Source organism: Arvicanthis niloticus, chromosome 22 (genome assembly GCF_011762505.2).
Source record: "Arvicanthis niloticus isolate mArvNil1 chromosome 22, mArvNil1.pat.X, whole genome shotgun sequence".
NCBI classification, from domain to species: Eukaryota; Metazoa; Chordata; class Mammalia; order Rodentia; family Muridae; genus Arvicanthis; species Arvicanthis niloticus.
Window position 1 is genome coordinate 29,041,622 of NC_133429.1, and position 22,024 is coordinate 29,063,645.

The 22,024-nt window shown below is 35.9% G+C and overlaps 1 protein-coding gene across 28 annotated transcripts in view; it reads left to right on the top strand.

Annotated features, from left to right (window-relative positions):
• Positions 1-22,024, top strand: part of Ppfia2 (PPFI scaffold protein A2) — a 436,080-nt gene that overhangs the window by 128,259 nt on the left and 285,797 nt on the right. For 11 of the 28 annotated variants that reach the window (XM_076920142.1, XM_076920144.1, XM_076920146.1 and 8 more), the window contains exon 1: positions 12,320-12,516. The exons of 15 other annotated variants lie outside the window; for them this stretch is intronic. In XM_076920142.1, the coding sequence (XP_076776257.1) occupies positions 12,436-12,516 (81 nt within the window). In that variant the 5' untranslated portion in view covers positions 12,320-12,435. Of the gene's footprint in view, positions 1-12,319; positions 12,517-22,024 lie in introns of those variants that run through there. 2 more of the 28 variants (XM_076920137.1, XM_076920139.1) reach the window with 1 other exon arrangement.

Here is a 22,024-nt window from a genome sequence, read left to right on the forward strand (position 1 = left end):
TTGAAAGTGTATGGTTTTCTTATTTGATTGCCATTCTGATACTTCATTGAAATTAGAATAAGTAAATCACCATATGCAAACTTGTCATGAAACTTGAACTGACTGATCTGATCAACTGACAAAACTACTGTTCTTAGTGTACATGATTTAACATCCAAGCCAAAGAAGGAAGAACTGTGTCCAGGCAGGGTCTTGGAAGTGGCAGCGTTGGGATTTCAGTATCTAGTGTGTGGCAGGTTCATGGCTTAAACATTTGGTACTGGTATGATGCTAATCAACATATCGGTTTAACATCATTTCCTGTCAGCTCTTTGTTTTTCTGGACTCTCTTCATACCAAGGTTCTATAAGGCTCTGTCATTAGATCACCCTTCTCTTATTTCTTACATCAAAAGGCCAAGTCATCTAAAATGAACATCTCCAATGAGGACTCTACTGAAATACACTCTGTAACTAAGTGCAACTATTTGATTGATATCTTAAAATTGGTAATTGCAAAAGCTAAACTCTGAGATTTCTCTCTAAAGCTAACACACTAATGATTCATCCTTGTTTAGGGCAGCTTTTACCTGTCCTGTGATTAGGAAACCTCTTGGCTGCCTTCTTGATTCTTACTTCCCTCATATTCAAATCTCTCTTTGAAGTATTTTCAGAGTCCATCAATGTCTCAGGGTTAAGAGCATAGCTAAGCCACCATTCGGTTTATTTGCCCGTTTGTGTGTTAAGCTTCTCTTACTATTACATCTCTCCTCATCATGTACTCTCTGTATGAAAGTTAGAGTGAGGTTTTGAAAGTCCTGTTTATTGCCTTTCTTTGTGCTGTACATTTAATATTCTAGCTATACTATGGGGAGTTTCTTTACTGGCCTTATTCATTTAGTGCTTTGTATGCTTCTTGTGTCTCCATGGGTATGTCTTTCCTTAATTTGCAGGAAGTCTTCTGTGAACCTGTGGATGGTCAGGTCTATGCCACTCACCTGGGATTTTTCTCTTTCTATGCCTTATAATTAAAATATTTGATCTTTCTTATTATGTATCAATGCTTATCCATGTTTGTTTGTATGCTTTAAAATTTCTTCATAGTCTGTACTTGAGAGATTTTGTTCCTCTATGTTGTCTCCAAGGTCTGATGTTCTATCTTATACTTAACCTTTTCTACAGGTAAAGATTTTTCTGATTGTGTTATATATTTTTATTTTTATTTTCTCTTCATGTGTCTTCATTTCAGCCTGGGTTTGCTTCAGTATTTCTGGTTCTTTACTGAATTCAGGTTTCAGACCATGTATTGCCTTCATCACTTTATTCATCCATGTATTTGTGTTTTCTTGAACATGACTTAGTTTTTCTCATCCTCTCCAAGTTCACTGATGTATCTGTTCATGTCTTCTTACCATCCTTGAATTATTCCTCTTTTGCATTTATGTAATATTTATCAGAGAATACTTCTAGAGGACTAGTAAATTTGGTTACAACATAGTGTCTTGATACTTGATATTGTTTGTGTTTTTGTGATGTGACTCTGATATGTAGATTTTCTTGTGTTGTGTGTCTGATATGAGATTGTAGCATCCTTCAGACTGGGCAAATAGAGGAGCTGAACAGCAGGAATGAGGCCTGGTATGTAGAGAGAGCTGGGTAGGCTTTGTTCTGAGTGTATTCTTCAGGTAAACCACTGCAGATTCTGTCTGGAGATAGGACTGTGAGTATTGAGACTGTGAGGGTAGATATGGTTTTAAGACAATTCACCAGCAAGAACCAATTTGGAGCTGTGTGATGAGAGGGTGGCTTAGGAATCTGGGGATGGAGTTGGTGGACAAGGTTCTGGGGAGTTTACCAGCAAAGCAGCATTCCTGGAGCTAGGCCTGGGGGTGAACGTGGCTGAGCTTGGTTCTTGCCATTTAGAGGCCCAAGTCAAAGGAATATAAATTGCTGTGAAGAGGATTGGGTACTATACAAACTGTTACAGTAAATTATCAGAGAATAGAAAGCAGTAAAATAGAATGATTTGGTTTACAGGTGCACATATGTCCTCAATACACTGTTGAGCAAAATCAGAAACAAGAGTGACTGGTAAAGTTTCCCAAGGTCTCTGTTGAAGGACAAGCATAGGGACTAGTTATGAACTCTACTGAACATCTTAAGGAGTGTTGCAGCTAACACAATTGTTCTAGGGTAAAAAGGATTCCTAATGTTGACCAGCTGAAGCATCAAAATAAGACACTGAAACTGTATCCTAGTGGGTGTTGTGGTTTGAATATGCTTGGTCCATGGGAAATGACACTTTTAGGAGATGTGGCCTTATTGGAGAAGGAGAAGCCTTGTTGGAGGAAGTGTGTTACTGTGGGTGTGGGCTTTGGAGGCCTCCTCCTAAGTGCAGGCTTCACCAAATGCTGAAGAGAGATATTTGTGGATGCCTGCAGGAGACAGTTTCTCCTGGCTGCAGTTGGATCAAGATGCAGAACTCTCAGCTCCTTCTCAAGCATGTCTGCCTTGATGCTGCCATGCTTTCTGCCATGATAATAGTGGACTAAACTTCTGAAACTGTAAGCCAGCCCCAATTCAATGTTGTCCTTGATACAGACCTGCCTTGGACATAGTGTCCCCTCACAGCAATGGGAACCTTAAGACAGTGGGTGATTGAGATGTTATTGTAAAATGTACATATCCAACATGATGTAACCAGGAATGCATATCACTTAGTTTTCAAAGCATCCTGGTGAGTTAGATCTTATTCTAAACCACACTTGAGGGAAGAAAACTTAGGCTCAGGGATGCTAAGTCAATGTTTGATTCATTTAGAAAGTAAAAGGAGAGGAATATAGTCTTGAGACTGACACGATTGCCAGTGCTCTTAATGATTATATGGAGTTCGTTCTTTAATAGTGGTACAATCAGCATTGAAAAAAAAAAACATCCAATTCTTCGCACCTAATCAGTTCAATCAAATTAATATTTATTTGTGTGAATAGGACCTCTAATGTAGATAACACTTTCCAGGGCATTATAATTACATTCTGATTATGTACCCTGGAGATATTAGAGGGCATCATTTGCAATAAGACTTTCTACATTAGTTATGGAATGTTAATATTTGTTTCCTTCATTTATTTACATGTTGTGAATGTCAAGTACAAGGAAGATAATTTGAATATATTATGTAGCCCTATAATTTTTTGGTATCATAGCAGATTCTTAATTTTGTGTCTCATAACCTCTTATTAAGAAAGCTCAACAACTTGAGACTTGATTGCAGTCTTTCATGAGCCTATATTTCCAGGGCAGAGGTTATGATTTGATATCTTTTAAAATAATTTTGTGTTAACAGGTGAAGTTGTGCTAGAGGTCATTCCTCTCTAAGCAACACTTCATCTTTTTCTTCTTTAGTTATTGTAGCATAATAACATTATCAAGTTTCATTAGCATCATGAAAATGATAACATGACCAAGACAATAGTGATGATCACACTAAAAGATAAAATTTGACTGAACAAAAATATAGATCTTATAAACAAAAGAACAGGTTTTAAGAAAAGTACACCAGATCACTGTTTCTCTGTATTTGTACTATCACAAAGATAATAATATTTTTTTATAACCCAGTGATATGGATATCAACTAATGTTGAAGCCTGTGATTGAGTATTTTAAGCTCCAAGCATGGAAAACCTTTTCTCTCAGTCTTTCGTACCTGATATCCTCGCTTCCTAGTTCTTGAGAATGTATACAAACGTCTACCACCACAACTACTAACAGTTGGTATTGAGCCCCAAGCTATGCTTTTCATCTAGTACCCAAGGGAGTTTTAGCTCCTCTCTAAAGTCTATTTAGTTACAGATTCTCCCCTTCTCTACTCAATGATCATACTCTAGACATGCAGTTCGTTGCGTCCTATACCATCATCTTTCACCCTTAGAGGTTTCCCCTTCCACGTGAACGTGCTATTTCTTCTCTCTTCTCATTCTTAGCAAATCCTTCGCTTATTGGCTTCTTTTAAAAAGAACTCATGCTACCGAGAGGTCTTATGGGCCCAAGAACATAGCTCAGAGAGTAAAGCACTTGTCCTGGAAATGTGAGGAATGGTGTTTGGATCCCTAGGACCCATATAAATTCTGGGAAGGCAGAGTGATGACCTGCATCCTAGTGCTTGAGGAGCATACAAAGATCCTCAGAGCAAGCTTAGTAGCCAAAGGAGCCAAATTGACAAGTTCCATGCTTAATGAGATACACTGCCTCAGTACATACTGTGTGTAGTGATTGAAACAGACATGTGATGTCAAACCTTTCTTCTCAGCATGCACACATGCAAATGCGCACAAACACATGTGCTCATATGATATAGGCTCCCCATGTGCACATATTAAAAATAATTAAGGGCTTTATAAATACTGCTTCTAGTTCTCCCAATTCACATTTATATTTGTGTCAATATGGTTCAGTTTTTCTGTGTTGTTCCACCAATGTAACCTGTGTATTTTAATAGCCCATTGCTAATTTTCAGTCCTTGACTTATCTGTTCTCCCAGAACACTTTGAAACCCATTTGACTGCCACCATCTACCTGATTGACAGGACTTTCAGTACAGATCCATCTTCTTGTCTTCCCTGTGTCATCAATTGCTTCTGTACTCTTCATTCAGAGTGTTTTTTTTTTTTCTATGAACATTATGTCCTTACTGACCTCATCCAGACTTTTGTTTTCAATTTATATTCAGTTGTGGTTGTATATTCATTCTTCTCTGTGACATTTTTATTTACTGAGTAATAGTAATCTCAAATACAACCGAAAACGAAACACTTGGATCTTTACCAAGCTTGTTCCTCTAAAGCAATCTTTTGTCTCATATGATGGCTGTTTTATTCTTCCATAAATTAGTCTAAAAATGTGAATCTCTATTAAGAACAGAAGTCTCTGATTCTTTTCCCCTTTTCATACAATCCACATCTAGTGAGTTAGGAAATTTTTGCATAATTTCATAAAATAAAAATACGTAGTTAATCAGATACAATGACATTTAATAATTATTTTATATAAAGTATACATTAATTAATAAAAATTAGAAACCTTGTTGTGTTAAACATCAAAGAAAAATTTTGTCAGATAAATTACTGCCAAAAACTTATTTTAATAAAGCTACTTGATAATCAAATAGAATGGATTTTAAATGAAGACTTTATACCATTTTAGCTATGATCTTGAATGTGTTTGATGATTAGAATAAAATAACTTTTCATATACACTAGAAAGGAAGAAATGCTTCTTCATGAGGGTTTTTTTGAGGTGCACACAATGGCCTACAAAGTTCTTCAGTGAATGTAGGTATTGACCTATTGCCATTATTCTTTACTGAATTAAAGCATGACAGTGATTGGCTTGATCTTCTAAACAAAATTCTTGGGGAAAGTAAAATTAAACAGGAAATGATGTTCTTTCTACCATGGCAACGGTGGCTGTAGAGATCCTGAAGAATAAGAAAGAAAAAGAATAGGGCATTAGTCTAGTCTTCAGTACTGTCAACATTGTCCTTGCTTCTATAACATTCTGATCTTTATTAAGCGTGAGATGCAGAATAGAATGTTCATTCACTTCGACTGCTGTTCTTTACGAACAAAGCTTTATTATTTCATACCAACACAATATGATCCCAAGTCCTCTCCATGGGACTGGTAACTATTTTGGATCTTTCCTTCCTCTCATCATTTGTGTCACTTTCTTATGAAAAGGCTTCAAGGAAGTGTTTTGCATTAAGAAGACAAGAACCACTACTTTTTTATTGAATATTTTCTTTATTTACATTTCAAACATTATCCCCTTCCTGGTTCTGCCCCTCCCAAACGCCCTATCCTACCTCCTCCCCCTGAGAGTGTTCCCTCACCCACCCACCCACCTCCCTGTCCTTGCATTCCCCTACACTGGGGCATGGAGCCTTCACAGGACCAAGGGCCTCTCCTCCCATTGCACTTCTCTTATTCAGTGACATTTCTCTCTCATGCTTTGTGGTTGTGAACTTATCTGTATCTATAGGTAGGGAAGTTGATACATGTAGACTAGCAAAAGCTTGTTTTCCTGTACATAACATAACCTATTCAATATCTTAAAGACACTTGGGACTACTACATTCTTCTGATAGCTGATCTCATCTTCTCTAATTCACCAAAAGCTTGCCTATTCTGTATGAAGATGTGTACATACCATATGTGATACGAACATAAAGATACACACTGTTAGATCTGGGAATGGATAAAGATCTCAGAGAAGCTGTGAGAAAGGAGAATGAATAGCTAGCTAGCAATAACTTAGTGAGCTATCATAGTCCACATGGACTCAGTCAGAATCAGTGTCCATCTGGGCTCCAACACTCTCTCCATCTGGCATGACTTACAATAGAATGTATGCTGACAAATTTCTTTGTTATCATACAGTGCTATGATGCAAATTATAGCAATATGCCTATCTTCCCTTCCCTTCTCTTCCTCCTCTTCCCTTCTCTTCTCTCCTTTTCATCCTTCTTTCTTCTTTTACAATGTCCTCTTTTCACCTCAGAGTTTACCACAAACTAACAGAAAAATGAGCAGCCAGTTTAATATGTTGTTTAAGTTTCAAAAATTCTCGTCACCATAGCAAACTTCTGAGCTTCTTATCCATGTGCATAAATGAATGCATTAAAGGCAAATGACTTTACATGAAATGAAATGTGTCTTACAACTACTTTTTAAAATGTATATTTAATTTAATTTATGTATATTTGTCTGTATGCCCACATGTGGCAGCAAATCCAGAGGCCAGAGAGGGCATTGGGTTTCTTGGGACAAGAGCTGTAGGCATTAGTAAGCCTACCAGTGTTGGTTCTTGAGTCTGAACTCAGACTCCTCACTGAGCACCACACGCTTTGACTGTTGATCCATCTCTTCACAACTACTTACAATAGTGGTTCTTAAACTTCCTAATGCTACAACCCTTTAATATATGCCTTATGTTGTGGTGACCCCCAACTATAAAATTACCTTCACTGCTACTTCATAACTATACTTTTTCTGCTGTTATGAATTGTAACGTAAATATCTGTGTTTTCCAGTGTTCTTAGCAAGCCCCTGTGAAAGGGTCTTTCAACCCTCAAAGTGGTTGTAACTCACAGATTGAAAACCACCAATTGGGAAGGAAATTATTTTGAAGTATTGTATACCATCTTTAAGCTGAATCTTTATATTGACAGACTACATAATGACAACTTCTGAAGCATTTTAGGATTCTTGTAAGTGCAATCCTGTAAGCATATTAGAAGGCCATGGAATATCCTCTGAGGCAGAATGACATGGGAGATGACTTGGAGCAGTCAATTAAAAACAGTGTTGGAATTCAAAGTTCTGCTTATCAAGTTTTAAGAAAGTATAATTTAGTTGTATTTCAAATATTGCTTTTTCATTTGAGTTCCATAAAGATACAAGTGTTTGGGACAGCTATATTTGAACTTTATAAAGTTTTATTCTCCATTTACTTCTTTTTGTGCATCTCCCTAATATGTTTTGCAGTTGTCTGTCTATTCCAATTGTAGTAGATTCCTTTTTTTTTTCCATATAGTACACGCTGCTTGAAAAGCATTGTTACATGTTTTCCTCACATAACATTGCTCTGTGATAAATGCTTTTTTCTGTGTATTATGTTATACATTCATTATACTGTGCATGGTATATACACATGTATGTGCAGGTAAATGCACCTATGCATGCATATGAATTGACCAAAGCAGAATGTCAGGTGTCTTTCTCTATTGTGCTCCACCTACTGTTTTGAGACAAAATCTCTTGCTAAACCAGAGGCTCAATTTTTCTATTAGGCTGGCTAGCCAGTGAGCTCTTGCAATCCTTCTATTTCTTCCTCACAATGCATGGGTTCCAGGCATATGCAAACATGTCTGGCTTTTTAAAAATACTCTTGGTGCTTGTGTTTTTAAACTTGAGTCTCTAATGTTTTCAGGACAAGGGCTCTTACCCATTGTGATAACTCCACAGGCCCTCTTATGTATGTTCTTTTATTTACAAGTAAATGTCTTAATGATCTTATGATAGATTGAAGATAATCAAAGAATTAAGTTTTTTAGTATTTTAAATTAACCTTGGAAAGTTCTCAAGCTAAAGAATGACGTCCAAATATCATCACCAAAACTGTGAAAATATAGCTCTAAATTTCAAATCTTTGATCAGACAAAAATGGTCTGGTTATACTTGGTTGTGGAGAAATATAGTAATGATCAGATTAAAGTTTTTCCTAATTTCACTTCGGAATTCATACACAAACATACATCCAGTGCCAGTATCTCCTATGCCTTGAAATTCTATCAGCTATGTTTCTTGGTTACTCCATTCCATCAATGCCTGTTTGATGGTTAAACCTGACCTTTGGGAAGCTGACATCCACCTGCTTTTGCTGGGACCAATCTGATGCAGCGTTCGTATAAGGGACTTTTTGAACCAAATAACTTAGGACCCTGTAGGTTGCAACACTGTTTAGTACTTGAAACACTGCATTGCAATTTTTTGGTTAGTTACTCTCTATTGTCATTTACTATGTGCCCAACCAAATATAAAGGTTGGTTCATACTGCATATTTTACCATTATTCTTCAGAGCTTGGGAACAATACTAGTCAATGAAAACCCTTGAATACTAGCCATTAATATATGCTGAAGCAAATATACGATGTTGAGAGAAAATGAATAGAGAGCAAGGTACACTTAATAGACTATAGCCTTCTACTTAGTTTAGTCAAGAATTCACATATAATATGAATACTACTTAGGTCTAAAGATGACATACTAGTATGCTTGAAGCATAAACAGCATAATGAAAGTACTTCCATGTCCTCACACAATTTACCTCCATGAATTCAGTCCCACCCATTCATTTTATGTGGATATTCTCATGGACAGAATTCCTTCAGACTTATGTAATTTTCATAAAATATTTACAAGTATGTTCTCTTTTTAAATGTTTCAAAAGTTTCCTAAACAGAGACATAATTTTGTGATTGCCATGAGTAGGAAAGCCACAAGTGAAGCTTGCCAATGGTACCTTTTGTTAATATCTGTTGTTCTAGTCCAATAATTCATAGTTCAAGTATTAATTGCCTGTATAATCACTAACAAAAGATACTAAAAAACTAATTATACTATATCATTAACAAATTCATACTCTGTACTTCAGCATTTAACAGAACAATTTTACCAAAAAATAAAAATTTATCCATTTTCCATATGAACATTTGAAAAAAATCAAGTTTAATATTTAGATTTTTTAATAGTACTAGAGAATACTTCTTAAACCCAATTGTCTATGAAGCTGAAGGTTTGAGCTTGAGAAGTGAATCATACTCATGGATTTCTGGTTAACACAATGTGGTTGGTTAGGGAACTGAAGAGAATTAAAGAGAAGAAAATGGCACGAAAATGTCAATTTTTAAAGGTTTTAGTTTTCTTTCATTTGCTTTTCTAAAAGTAGATCATGCCTATTAAATTGCAGTGATGTGTCTATTCAATATGCTAAATTTAATTTTAGCATATCATAACAGATTAATTTGTAAAAATAAATACATCCTTGTTAAGTTAAACTTCAGCCTCCTTTTTTTTTTTTTTTTTTTTTTTTTTATGATGGACAAGTACTACCAAGTTTTAAAAAGCAGGGTAAGTTCAAGAGAGTAAACCGACTGAAAAACACAGCTTTGCACAGAGAGTTTAACCCAAAACTCAGAGCAGTATTGAAACTCCTGAAGGACATTACGTCTATTATTATGACTCTTTAGACCTGACTAAAAGATGCACACAGCGTGGGGAAGTTGTATGCATGTGGTGGACTAACTTTAACTGCCAATGTTTGCTTTAAGCAGAACCCGGTCCATGTAAGTGCATTTTTTCATTTTTTATTGAGTCAAACTCTCCCTGTCAAATGATCTGATCTGTATAATGCTTCTTATTTCCACAATGATGGTGGGCGAAATCTTGGCCTCAGCCTCAACAACTGTGAATGTAGCTGCTTACACAAGCTTGGCCATGTCTAGGGTAGAATACCACCTTCTCTATTGCTATCAGGCAGAGAACAAACTGTCTTGTTTACAAATCATTTTTTTTTTCAGAATGATGAGATAATATGATTAACATTGTGTAGAGAGAACAACTCTAAATCGAAGCTCTTCATTGGGTCTGTTCATCACAGACAGTAGGACTGTGCAATCAGTTTAAACCTTAAACCCATTTGAGAGAATCCCAGGAGGTAAGAAATAAGAGGGGGGATATTAGCTGAAAAAAAAATGGGATATTATGAGTACTTAAATAATTATTGAAATTATGCCCTCAGAATTACTTGTAATAATACAAGAACAGTTGTCAAGTTATTGGTACTAGAGAATATTTAAAATCTCATTTAAGTAAAAAAAAAAAAAAAAAAAACAAAACAAAACAAAAACAAATCAAAACCCAAGTAACAAATGGTGCAAGCATGTCAAAAGGAAACAAAAGTCAAACTGGTGAGGAGATACTGTAATACTGTAAGCAGAAGAGAAAGTAGGGAAGATATGAAATACCAAGTAACACTGCAAAGGAGCAAATAGAACAATTTATACAAATTTAAATAAATGATTAAAATGGGTGCACATTTATATGCTTACAATGTGTGTGTGTGTGTGTGTGTGTGTGTGTGTGTGTGTGTGTGTGTGTGTGCGTGTGTGTGAGACTGTGTATCTGTGTGTCTATGTGTCTGTGTGTCCCTGCATGGGGAGGCCTGAGGTGATATTGAGAATTATCCTATTGAGGTAGATGTTCCCACTACAACTTAGAACTCTCTAATATGCCTGCTAGCTGGCTCGCTCTGGAGTTTCTGTCTCTGGGATTAGCAGCTCACTGATGTGCTACCTAACATTTCCCTTAAACACAGAGCAGTCCACCCACGTCTGGCAAACCTTCTTTATAGAGTTCCTGCTAACATGTGTAGGTACTTTCTCTTCCAGACAAAAACCAACCAACCAACCAAACAAACAAACAAACAAATCCAGGTCCTCGATTTGCTTCCCAACTGTTGTGAGTGTAAGCAAATGATAATTTAAAAATGCTGTATTGGCCCAGAATTGCTTGAACTCATGGTAATCCTCGCCCCTCAGCCTCCCAATCTAGTATTAAGATTCTGTGTGTGCCTGGTCGTAGCCATTTGATCCCTCACCAGCCTCTCATCACCTGCCTCTTCAAAGTAGGTGGTCCCTAGTCCTTGATGATGTCTCACCGCTTGAACTTGGATATTTTTGCTAAGACAGCCTTTTGGGTCACTCCATTTCACTCCTGACATCTCCACCCTTTGAACCATGTGTAAATGGAACATTTATTTTTACCTCAAGAACTTGCCAAGTCATCCAGATCTGATCTTTTATATGGAGTGAATAATTGTTTAAAGACATAGAGAAAAAAATAAGAATCTTTAACAAACTATTTCAATGCTTACAAACACTTAGTGAATCCTCCATTAAAGGTCCTCTGTCTATAAATACCTTTATTAGCTGCTTTATATAAGAAATGGTCTTAATTTTAAAATGTGTGATGTTTTAAGTGTTTTAATATTATTTTTTAGCTAAGTTTAGAAATGACTGGATAATAAACATGTTGCAATGGTGATTTTTTTATAGTCCAGAAGGAAATTATTTTAATTTTATCTGTAAATATTCCTAACATTACAGAGATTTAAATGGTTGTAACTGTTGCTTCCCAGCGTTGTAGTTATTTATATTTTGATCTATATGGAAGAAGTCTCACCTTATAAAGGCTTTATAAAAAAAATTGACACCATTGGAAAGACTGAGAGTAGACAGAGAGATTGAGGATTACAAAAAAAAAAAAAAAAAAAAAAAAAAAAAAAAAATCCAAAAAACTAGAGTGATTGAAAACAAGCTTCAGTTACTAAACGCAGCTTAGTAACAGCGTGTGAAGCAAGCTCCACGTTCGTCAGAAGAGGTCCTCTGAATAACACGGTGGATGCATCCCTGAAATGAAAGTGTATGTTATTGGTTAACCAGGATATTTAGCATAATCACTCTGCTAGACTGTGGTGGAGGGAGCTGATTATCACTGAGAACAGATGGGCAGGTCCACAGCCCTGCCAGATCCTGCACAGGCTCCATTTATCGTTGGTTCTTGCTTCTTTCCTTCTGTGTTTTTAATTTTTTTTTTAAACACTCTACGTTATAAAGAGCTAGCTATATGAAAGGTCAGTAGCTGGTGCCCTTTGAGCTTAGATTTCTAACGGGAAAGAGAGCTTCTAAAAGCTATTCCTGTGCATCCAGGAAGGATGGGGCAGATTTCATTTTACTCTGTAGTCTCCCTCAGTGCGTGCACGGATTTATCTGCACGTTAAGCTCTCGGCTCGGCGTCTGTAGCTCTTGTGGATTACACTGTCTCTGTGATCAGAAATGATTTTCTCGGATATGAACACCGTTTCTGGCTCCCCTAAAGTGCATCTTCCTAATGGGACCCGGTTTTACACTTTTCAAGTAAGTCTGCTTTAAATGGCTTCACTACGGAGGAAGTTAATATACAGTCAAACTTTTAATGAAGAGGAAATAATGAAAGGAAAAGTAGGCAGTGTGGAGTAGCAAGTGGGTGTACCTAGTGGGTAATGTGCAAGCAATTAGTCTGTTTTTAAATGTACAGAAGGGATGGCGGAAGCCTTCTCTGTGAATTCCAGCTGAATAATAGCGAATTATTTACTTCATGGGCATTTTTAAATACTCCTTCGTATTGTCATGGAACGGTATGGAGATGTTTCATGCCTGCTGTGTGTTTTTATGGCTGCTATATAGTGAATGCGGTGCAGTTCTGTCTCTCATGTATCACAGAGTCGAATTTAAAGGCATCAGTAGTTTACAAACTAAGCATTCAGTGAACAAAAATCAGCTATGCTTTATATACACAGCATAAGATAATGCCTGTTATCTAATTTCGTTAACTGTGATGCAAAAGCAATCACAATTGCAGGAGACTTAAGTATCGTGTTTACTATGCTTTTCAATATGAGGTAAAGTAGAAACTAATTAGGATAGATTTTTCTCTGTTGTCAAAGAGTCAAAATGATTTATATGAATTACAAAAGTGTTGCCTGCCAAGTGTGTCTCAAATGCCTGGGGATAAATCAGTTCCCAGTGTAGAAAATGCTTAATTCTAAACCATATCAGATTTGACTTCGTTTTAATGCTCAAATGTGTGTATCGTTCAGTACCAAGGTTGACTTTATAATTCAGTATTATCATTTCTGCAAGAAACAATGGGCTTCTTCTCACTGCACGGTTTCTATTGTGAAGATATAAATGCTTCTAATTTAATCATCATTTTTGCTCTGTACGGTGTTCTGGAACAAGTGCAAAGATACAGAGGAAAAACATGGTAAGGGTATCCAGAATTTTAGAGGGGACCTCTGTGTAAATGAATACTGGATTTCTAGAAGTTTCTTGCTTTTGCAAAGCCTAATCTCTGGATACGATCGTTCTCTCACTCTTCCCTTGATAGTTTTATTTTTAATCTTGTCACCTCTCCTGTGTTACGCTGATAGCGCGTGTCTGTTCTGTGTTGTTCTGGAGTATATTCTCTTCTCAGAGCCAATCTGCTTATTGTGGCAGTGATTCAAAATGCCACTGCCCTCAGGCTCTGCACAGAAGCATTACTTTTTTATTCCTTCCCTGTACACCGAGATATAAACACTTTACAATACCCTGAAGCCGACTGTGTGGGCAGATTAGGTGCACTGCCCCAGTGTTTCAAAGTTTAAGGGTCACTGATTTCCACATGCTCGGTCACGACACAGGCTTTTTGCAATTCCTTCAGTGGAGTCTGGCTAACACCGTCCTCCGCAGGTGATGTTTCTCTGAAAATGCAGAGGAAAAATTTCTAACCACTGTTGCATTGATGTGATAACATACGCAGGTAAAAACCCTTAGTGTGCAGACAATGCATAAACTTTGCCAACTACAAACTCATTTTTTCAACATTCTTGTCACATAAAATGGTATGTGATCTTGAAGTTCGCAGTAACAAGCAAGGGGTTAAGTTTGGGTGATTATGTTTTTGGTGCTATAATTTAGGATTTTTGTTGTAGACAAGATAGTACCTAAAGCATAAGATAAAGGCTTGGTAGTTGAATCTTTATTTTTACTTTCAAAGGGAAGAATTAAATTGTTATTATTCTTACCTGTGTGACTTAACCAATAAACAATAATAATAATAATAATAATAATAATAATAATAATAATAACAATTGTTATTATTATTATATATATATTTTTTTACAGTTCAGTCATTAGTCCCTTCCAGGTCCTTCCTCAGACTGTTTCTCATCCCATTCTTTCTCCCCTGTCTCCAAGAGGATATCTCCACTTCCCCACCTCCACCCCACCAGACTTAACCTGTTTTTAAGACAGTATGTTTTCTGGCCTAAACAGTGCAGAAAGAAATCAAACTAAATGCTGTAAAAAGAACACTGTATATAAAAAAAAGTATCTTAAGAAAAGAATAAAGTTTTAAAATGTAACTATTGTTGAAATGGTGCCTTATGCTTCTGAGAGGAACCTTCTGCAAGGAATTGGGATTTCAGAGTTAACGTTCTTAAAATTATGCCATCACAGAAGAAACACACACAGAATCACTAGATACTCTGGCATGGAGAGCATGAGATTTTACTTTCATCGCTTCATAAAGAGTACAAACCATTCTTTTTATTTTCTGAAGATTATGTTGTCAAATTTTATGACTATCACTTAGAATATTTTCATCGCGTAATTTCAAAGGCAAAGGGTAAATGGCCAATGAGAAGTGTAAGTACACACTAGGAAACAAGAATTTATTTTCATGGCATTTTAATTTAATAAAATATATTCATACTTCTACATATGCAAATGCATTTTGTGCAGAATAGCTGACATAATTTAAATTAATTTTTATATGTGCGAACTCTCACTTCTCTGCTGCTATGAATATGCTACTGTCTACTTATTTCTGTTCAGAGGAGCCTGGTATCAGTGTGATCCCAATACACAGTTTATAAATTATGTTTACTAAGCCAAAACTGGAGCTTTTTGAGTATACTTTCTTGTAATGCCCATGGATGGTCAAAAATTTAAGACAAATGATACTAGGAAATATTATACACACAATTGTAGAAAATTCTGTGAAACTCAAATGTGCACAAGTGGGAAACTTTTCTTAATAAAATTATATGTATATACATATGTATATATGTATATATGTATATATGTATATATGTATATATGTATATATATGCCATATGTAGATATACATATGTTGATATACATATCAACTTAATTCTTTTTAATTTTTAATTTTATGTACACACACACACACACACACACACACACACACGCATGATTTCGTTATGTCCCTTCCAATTCTGTCTTTCTAAATGAAACCATTTACGTACCCTGCTAAAACTTTTAGGTGGGATAGGTACAAAAAATTCTAATCATTCCAACACACCCATGTCTGATATGACTTTCTCCATTTCCTACAATTTAACAACTGTCACCCAGCAATTGCCCTTTCTTCTGCCTTCATGTATCTTATTCATCACAGTTCTTTGTAGTGCTTTATATATATATATTTTAAATTTTATTTAATATTTTTTTTTACACTGCAGACTTTATCTGCCTCCCAGTCCACTCTCTCGTTTCACATCCCATACCTCTCCCCCACATCTCCACAAGGATGTCCCTGCCCCCCACCCCACCCGACTTCCCCACTTTCTGTAGTGGTTTATTGAAAACAAAAATCATTGTGCTGCAATAAAAAATTTAAATGTCTGTCACAGACTCCTCAAATCAAAACAATTTACTTCAGGAGGTATGTTTTTACTCCTTTATCTCACAGAAGAATGTTTTGTGTCACTAAGTTAGAGCATTGTGTGGTAAGACTGTATAGAAGAGGCATTCTGGAATCCTCATACACACAGACATCCAGAGAAAGACACATCTTCCTGAGCATGCAACCATAACCTCTCATTTCTGTGGTTGAATTAATTGACTTACTCCTTCTTCTTAAGGGATAAAGTCCTTCCTATTCTGTCCTCAAATGCCCCTCATCACTTGGAACTCATGTAATGCACAGTTACACTTTACTAGAAAATTACATGTTTTCTGTTGCCTTTGCTTCTTCTTGCCTTTGTGCAGTTGGAAAAATGTTTCCTTAAAAACTCATCTCAAAAATTGACTTTTTCTATAAGGCTTTTAGGAGCTCTTTCAAGCTGTATTAAAGGTGCTTCCTTGCATCCCCTTTGCCTGTTCATCCCACTACTGAACAAGCTAGTCTTCTTCTGTATGATCTGTGAGGCCATTTTAATAATTCACCTGTAACATATGGATGCCAACAATATCTCTGTGTAATAAGCTGTGGTGATTTATTAAAGAAGCGAACAATGTACTTTAAAAAATAACTGCATAGGTAGTAAAGAATAACTTCAAGTTAGTAGAGACAGTAGGTGAACATAGTTAGTTTGTATAAGTAAAATTGTGTTTGATACTGTTCCTTTCTGTGCAATATGTATTAATTTACACAAGTAAACGAAGAAATCCTCCCATTTTATCTATGTGTAACTGCACTTATGTAGCAGTTGGCTAATACCCTTTTGACAACTGTCTCTACGTTCTTTGTCACTTTACTGACTTCTTTGTTTATATTTAATCTGGACTAATTTTTAATTTATAATTTTTAATTTTGAGACTTTCATAGATGAGTATTACATTGTAGCCCTCCCTCTGGTCTCTAACTTCTCCTGTGTTTCCTTCCAACTCCATCTTTAATTCATCACTTATTCCTTAATTTTTATTGTTACATCTATCTTTCATCTACTTATCATCTATCTATATATACATATCTTCCAGCTCTCTATATGTATGTATATATGCATGTATGTACATATGTACATGCATATATGTTCATGTAGGTACATGCATATATAAATACAGATTTGGCTCCATTTAGTTCTGCTCGGATGTCTAAGTGTCTAGGACTGACTGCTTGTTATTGGATAAACTATCAGGAGAATTAGCTCTGTAGAAGACTGGTATTCTCTCTCGGCAACCATAGATTGCTTGTAACTTTTCATCTAAGGGCAGAGCCTTAAGAACTTTTCCATGTCTACAATGACAACCTGTGATGTCATCATGAAGGTCTTGTTTAGGAAATCATATTCGTTCATGGATGCGGCTTTTTGTGTCACATTGGAGGATCAGCAGGTGTCATGGTCTTTAGCCCTGGCTCATACTCTTTCAGCCCCTCTTTATCAGTTTCCAGTGAACACTGGGTCTAAGATGTACCAATTACAGTTGTACCAATTGGGGTTGGGACCACCACAGCCAGTTCTTTGCATTTTGACTAGTTTGTGAATTTCTGCAGTCTTCTCCTCCTATACAAAGACATTTCTTTGAGGACAGGTTAGAGGTTATTTCACTTTATCTAGTTGCCTGGAAGAAGTTGAAGATAAGACCCATTGCTAAAGATACCACACATTTAGGGCACAGAATGTGGAGAAATTGAGCAAGAAGTGACTTAGAAGCTTCGTCCCTAAGAACTAGTTTGTACAGTACAAGAAAGTAGTATTTAAGATGAAAAAGAAAAAAGCAATCAATAGTTCTACACTGCTGTAAAACTTACAAACAACAGTGAATGTCCATCAAGGTTTTCCCAATAATATAATAGTGGTACATTTACTTTGGAGTAACCAAGAGCAGTCTAACTTTCATTCAATAAAAGAAAATTCATGCCTTGTACCATAATCTAGCCAACTGCCCATGACTGGAGTGGTGATAGACACTAAGAAGAGAACCTATTATGGCCACTTTCTTAAATTAGTATAATTTCTAACATCATTCTAAATACTGATTTTTATACCTAAAAGTACATGTTGTACTTGCCCTTCATCAAGCCAGAGGATTTAAAACTGATTGAGCTATATTTTCAAATTTAATAGATGAGATTAGCATTTAGAATCTAAAAGGTGAAAATGACTAGTCTTCAAGTCCCAATTGGCATAAAAGCTCTCACTCGGGAGACATCATTGGTAATTGGTGTGTATAACGTATCGTTATAATCAAACGACTTTGACAGGGTAATTCTGAGATTCTAGAAATGTACCAGATTTTTGTATATTTTACCATTTTGTTATTGGCCAAAATTTTAAACTTACTTTTATATTCAGGGGTCACATGTAAAATTTCATTAATAATTTAAGATATATCTGAATATCCCTATGAGAATGTTTTGCACAAGTTGTGCGATTCAAAAGGGTGGTGAAGGGAATGCCAAGCTAACCTCATAATAGGCATGATAAAACACACTCCTTGTCTGGGTTATGGAGTAATACTGGCTAAAGTTTCAGCTAAAACAGAGAGAGATGGAGTTTCCTTTGCTTTCTGATTGCTCACATTCCTGTTGACATCACATCATGCATAGAGCTACTAACTGATTCGTTGGACAAGAAAACACAGCATAAGGAGAATTGTAGAATGAAATGGAGAAAAACAAACTACATAAATATAATGGTAAAAAAATGATTGTCATCTTTAGGATCTTAGACTTGGATTTAAAGATTCCCAGTGAAGGGTCCTGTCCTGGAACTCTTCTGCAGTTATAATATTCAATATAACTTTAAGTAAGAATTGGTCAAGAGAGAGCAATTAACTGGTTTCCAAAAATGGTTGCTATACTGTATAGATGAAAAAGCACACTCACAAAATGTATCAAAAGGGTGTCAATGTGGTAAAGAACAATTAATAAGATACTGCTTAAACTGAGTGATATAAAGGTAAAAACCAAACCAAATTCCGTCCCATAGAACCTATTTTCTAAAGGGTTGATACAGCAGCAAAAGTATTCTGAGACAACTTAATTTCATTCATATTTCATGGCACAGTATTTTCTTGTTTGTTGTTGTTTTTCAAGACAAGGTTTCTCTGTGTAGCCCTGGATGTCCTGGAACTCACTCTGTAGACCAGGCTGGCCTCGAACTCAGAAATCTGCCTGCCTCTGCCTTCCAAGCACTGGAATTAAAGGCGTGCGCCAACACTGCCCAGCCATGGCACAGTATTTTTATATATTTTTTTCTTTTCCCATTTTGATTGTTTATTTTTAAAATAAAATTTAATAAGATAAACAACTAATATACTGGAATTGGACAAGACAAATACAGAGAAGCAAAGAGTCCAAGAAGAGGAACAGATATCCAATCATTTGCACACTCAGGAATCCTGTAATTACATTAAACTGGAAACTCTATTACTTGTGTAAAGGGTCGGGTGCAGACCTCTGCAGGCCCCGTGCATGCTGCCTCAGTCTCTGTGAGTTCATATGTGCTTTCTTTAGTCATGTTGACTAAGAAGGCTTTTTTTTTTTCCCTAGATATCCTCCATCATCACTGGCTGTTAAACTACTTTTATAAGGATTTAATGGAGACATATCTTTTGTCCAAAGTCTTTCATTCTCTCCATATTGTCTGGCTGTGTGTTTCTGTGATTTTTTTTTCCCACCTGCAGCAGAAGGAAGATTCTTGGATATGGCTGAGCAAGGCTGTGGTCTAGAAGTATAGCAGGATATCCTTTTATTGCTATTTGTTTAAGAACAGTATCATTTGGTTTTCCTCTAGGCCCTTGTGCACTCTAGTTACAAGGTCTTGTTCACTGAATCAGTGTCAGGTATGAGCTCCATCTCACCGAGTGGGACTTTAGTCAGAGTGGTTACTCACACAAGCTTTGTGCCACCATGGTCCTAGTATATCATGCAGGCAGGACAGCGTCGTTGATCAAAAGTTTTGTGGTTGGTTTGGTGTTTACATATCTCCCTTGGCACCTTGCAAAGCATTTTCCTGTACCAAAGATTGTAGCATCTAGGACTGTAGGCTATATGTAATTTCTAGTTCTACTTCTCCATGTTCAATGAGTTGTGTAGGTATTGTCATGAGTACTGGGACTTTACATCTACTTTGTGGAGAACAACTTATAGTCTTAGAAACAGAAAGGATTATTTGGGAATTCCCATAAGACCCCTTTGGGCAACAACATAATTAGATATTGCCTAAATCTAGTACTGGTATTGAAGAGGTATGGAAAGAAAGGACAATAGACAAGTTTTTCTTGATCTTGATTTCGGTGGAATTGTTTTTGAGTTCCTCTCCATTTAAATTTGTATTGGCTATGTGCCTGCTATAAACTGGCTTTATTATAGCAATGTATCTACCCAATATCTCGAATATTTCCAGGAGTTTTTTCATGAAGGAGTGTTGGATTTTTGTCAAAAGTCTTTTCTGTATCTAATAAGATGATCATGTGGTTTTTGTCTTTCAGTTTGTTTATATAAATGCATTAAATTTATCAATTTACATATGTTGAAACATCTGTGCATCTCTTGAATGACATCTCCTTGATTGTGATGGATAAGCTTTGTGATGGTTTCTTTGATTTAATTTTTAATATTTTATTAAGAATAGCTGCATCTATATTATAAAGAAAATTAATTTGTGATTATCTTTGTTGGGTCCTTACATGGTTTGCTTATTATGGCAACTGTGGCTTCAGGAAGCAAAATGTGCAAAGTTCCTTCTATTTCTACTTTATTGAATAATTTGAGGAGTGTTGGCATCCATTTTTCTTTGAAAGTTTAGTAGAATTCTGTATAAAGCCATCAGGTACTGGGCTTTTTGGCTGATAGACTTTTACTTACTAATTCTAATTCACTGGGAGTCATAGGTCTTTTTAAATTTCTTATCAAAACTTGATTTAAATTTGCTAAGAAATATGTATTGAGAAAATTATCTATTTCTTTTAGGTTTTGTAACTTGGTGGAATACAACATTTTAAAGTATGTCCTTATGATTCACTGTATTTCCTCAGTGTCTGTTATGTGTCTTCTTTTTTCTCTTCTTATCTTAATTTCTGTATTCTCTTTCTTCCACTTTTTAGTTAATTGTGATAAGGGTTTGTCAATCTACTTTTCTCAAAGGTCCAATTCTTAGTTTTGTCAACTCTTACTGTATGTTTGTTTATATTTTATTGGATTTCAGCTGAGAGTTTGATTATTTCTTGCCACCTATATCTTCAGGGTATGTATTTTTTTCTTTTTGTTTCTCTTTTTTGTTCATTTTTAGAGATTTCAAATGTGCTGTTAAGTTACCAGTATGAAATCTTTTTTTTTTTTTAAAATAGGCATTTAGTACTGTTAACTGACCTTTAGAACCATCTTTATTTTGCCCCTATAAGTTTGAGTATGTTGTGAATTCATTTTCATTCAATTCTAGAAAGTCTCTAATTTCTGTCTTAACTTCTGTCTTGATGCACTTTTTTATTAATTCAGAAGAGAGTTATTCAGTTTTCATGCATTTTAAAGCTTTTTGTTGTTAATATTCACCGTTAATTTGCAGTGGTCTGATAGGATACAGCGTCCTCCTTCAATTTTCTTGATACATTTCTTGAGACTTGCTTTGTATCCCAAAAAGTGGTCGATTTTGAAGAAAGTGCCGTAAGATGGTGCTATGAAGTTATATTCTTTGGCCTTTGGGAGAAGTGTTCTGCAAATACATTAGGACCAAATGATTAATACCATCATTTAGCTCCAGTATTTCTCTCTTTAGTTTTGTCTGAATTACAGTGGTGGTCCTGATGGTGATGCGTTACCATGGGTGCAAATGGGTTGTTGAAGTCTCACACTATCAATGTGTGAGAATAAATATGTGATTCAAGATGTACTAGGGTTCTTGTTTCATTTTGTTTTGTTTAGTTTTACAGCTGGGGTGCCTTTATGTTTTGCTAAGAATTGCAATGCCCTCTTGGTGGGTAGTTCCTTTGGTGAGTATTTACTGTCCTTTCCTAACTCTTCTGACTATGTTAAGTTTTATGTCTATTTTGTTAGTTTGCTTCAGATATCTTTTTCATCCTTTACTGTGAGATGATGTCTATTCTTGACGTTAATATTTGTTTCTTGGTTGCTGCAGAATGATATTTTTTTAAT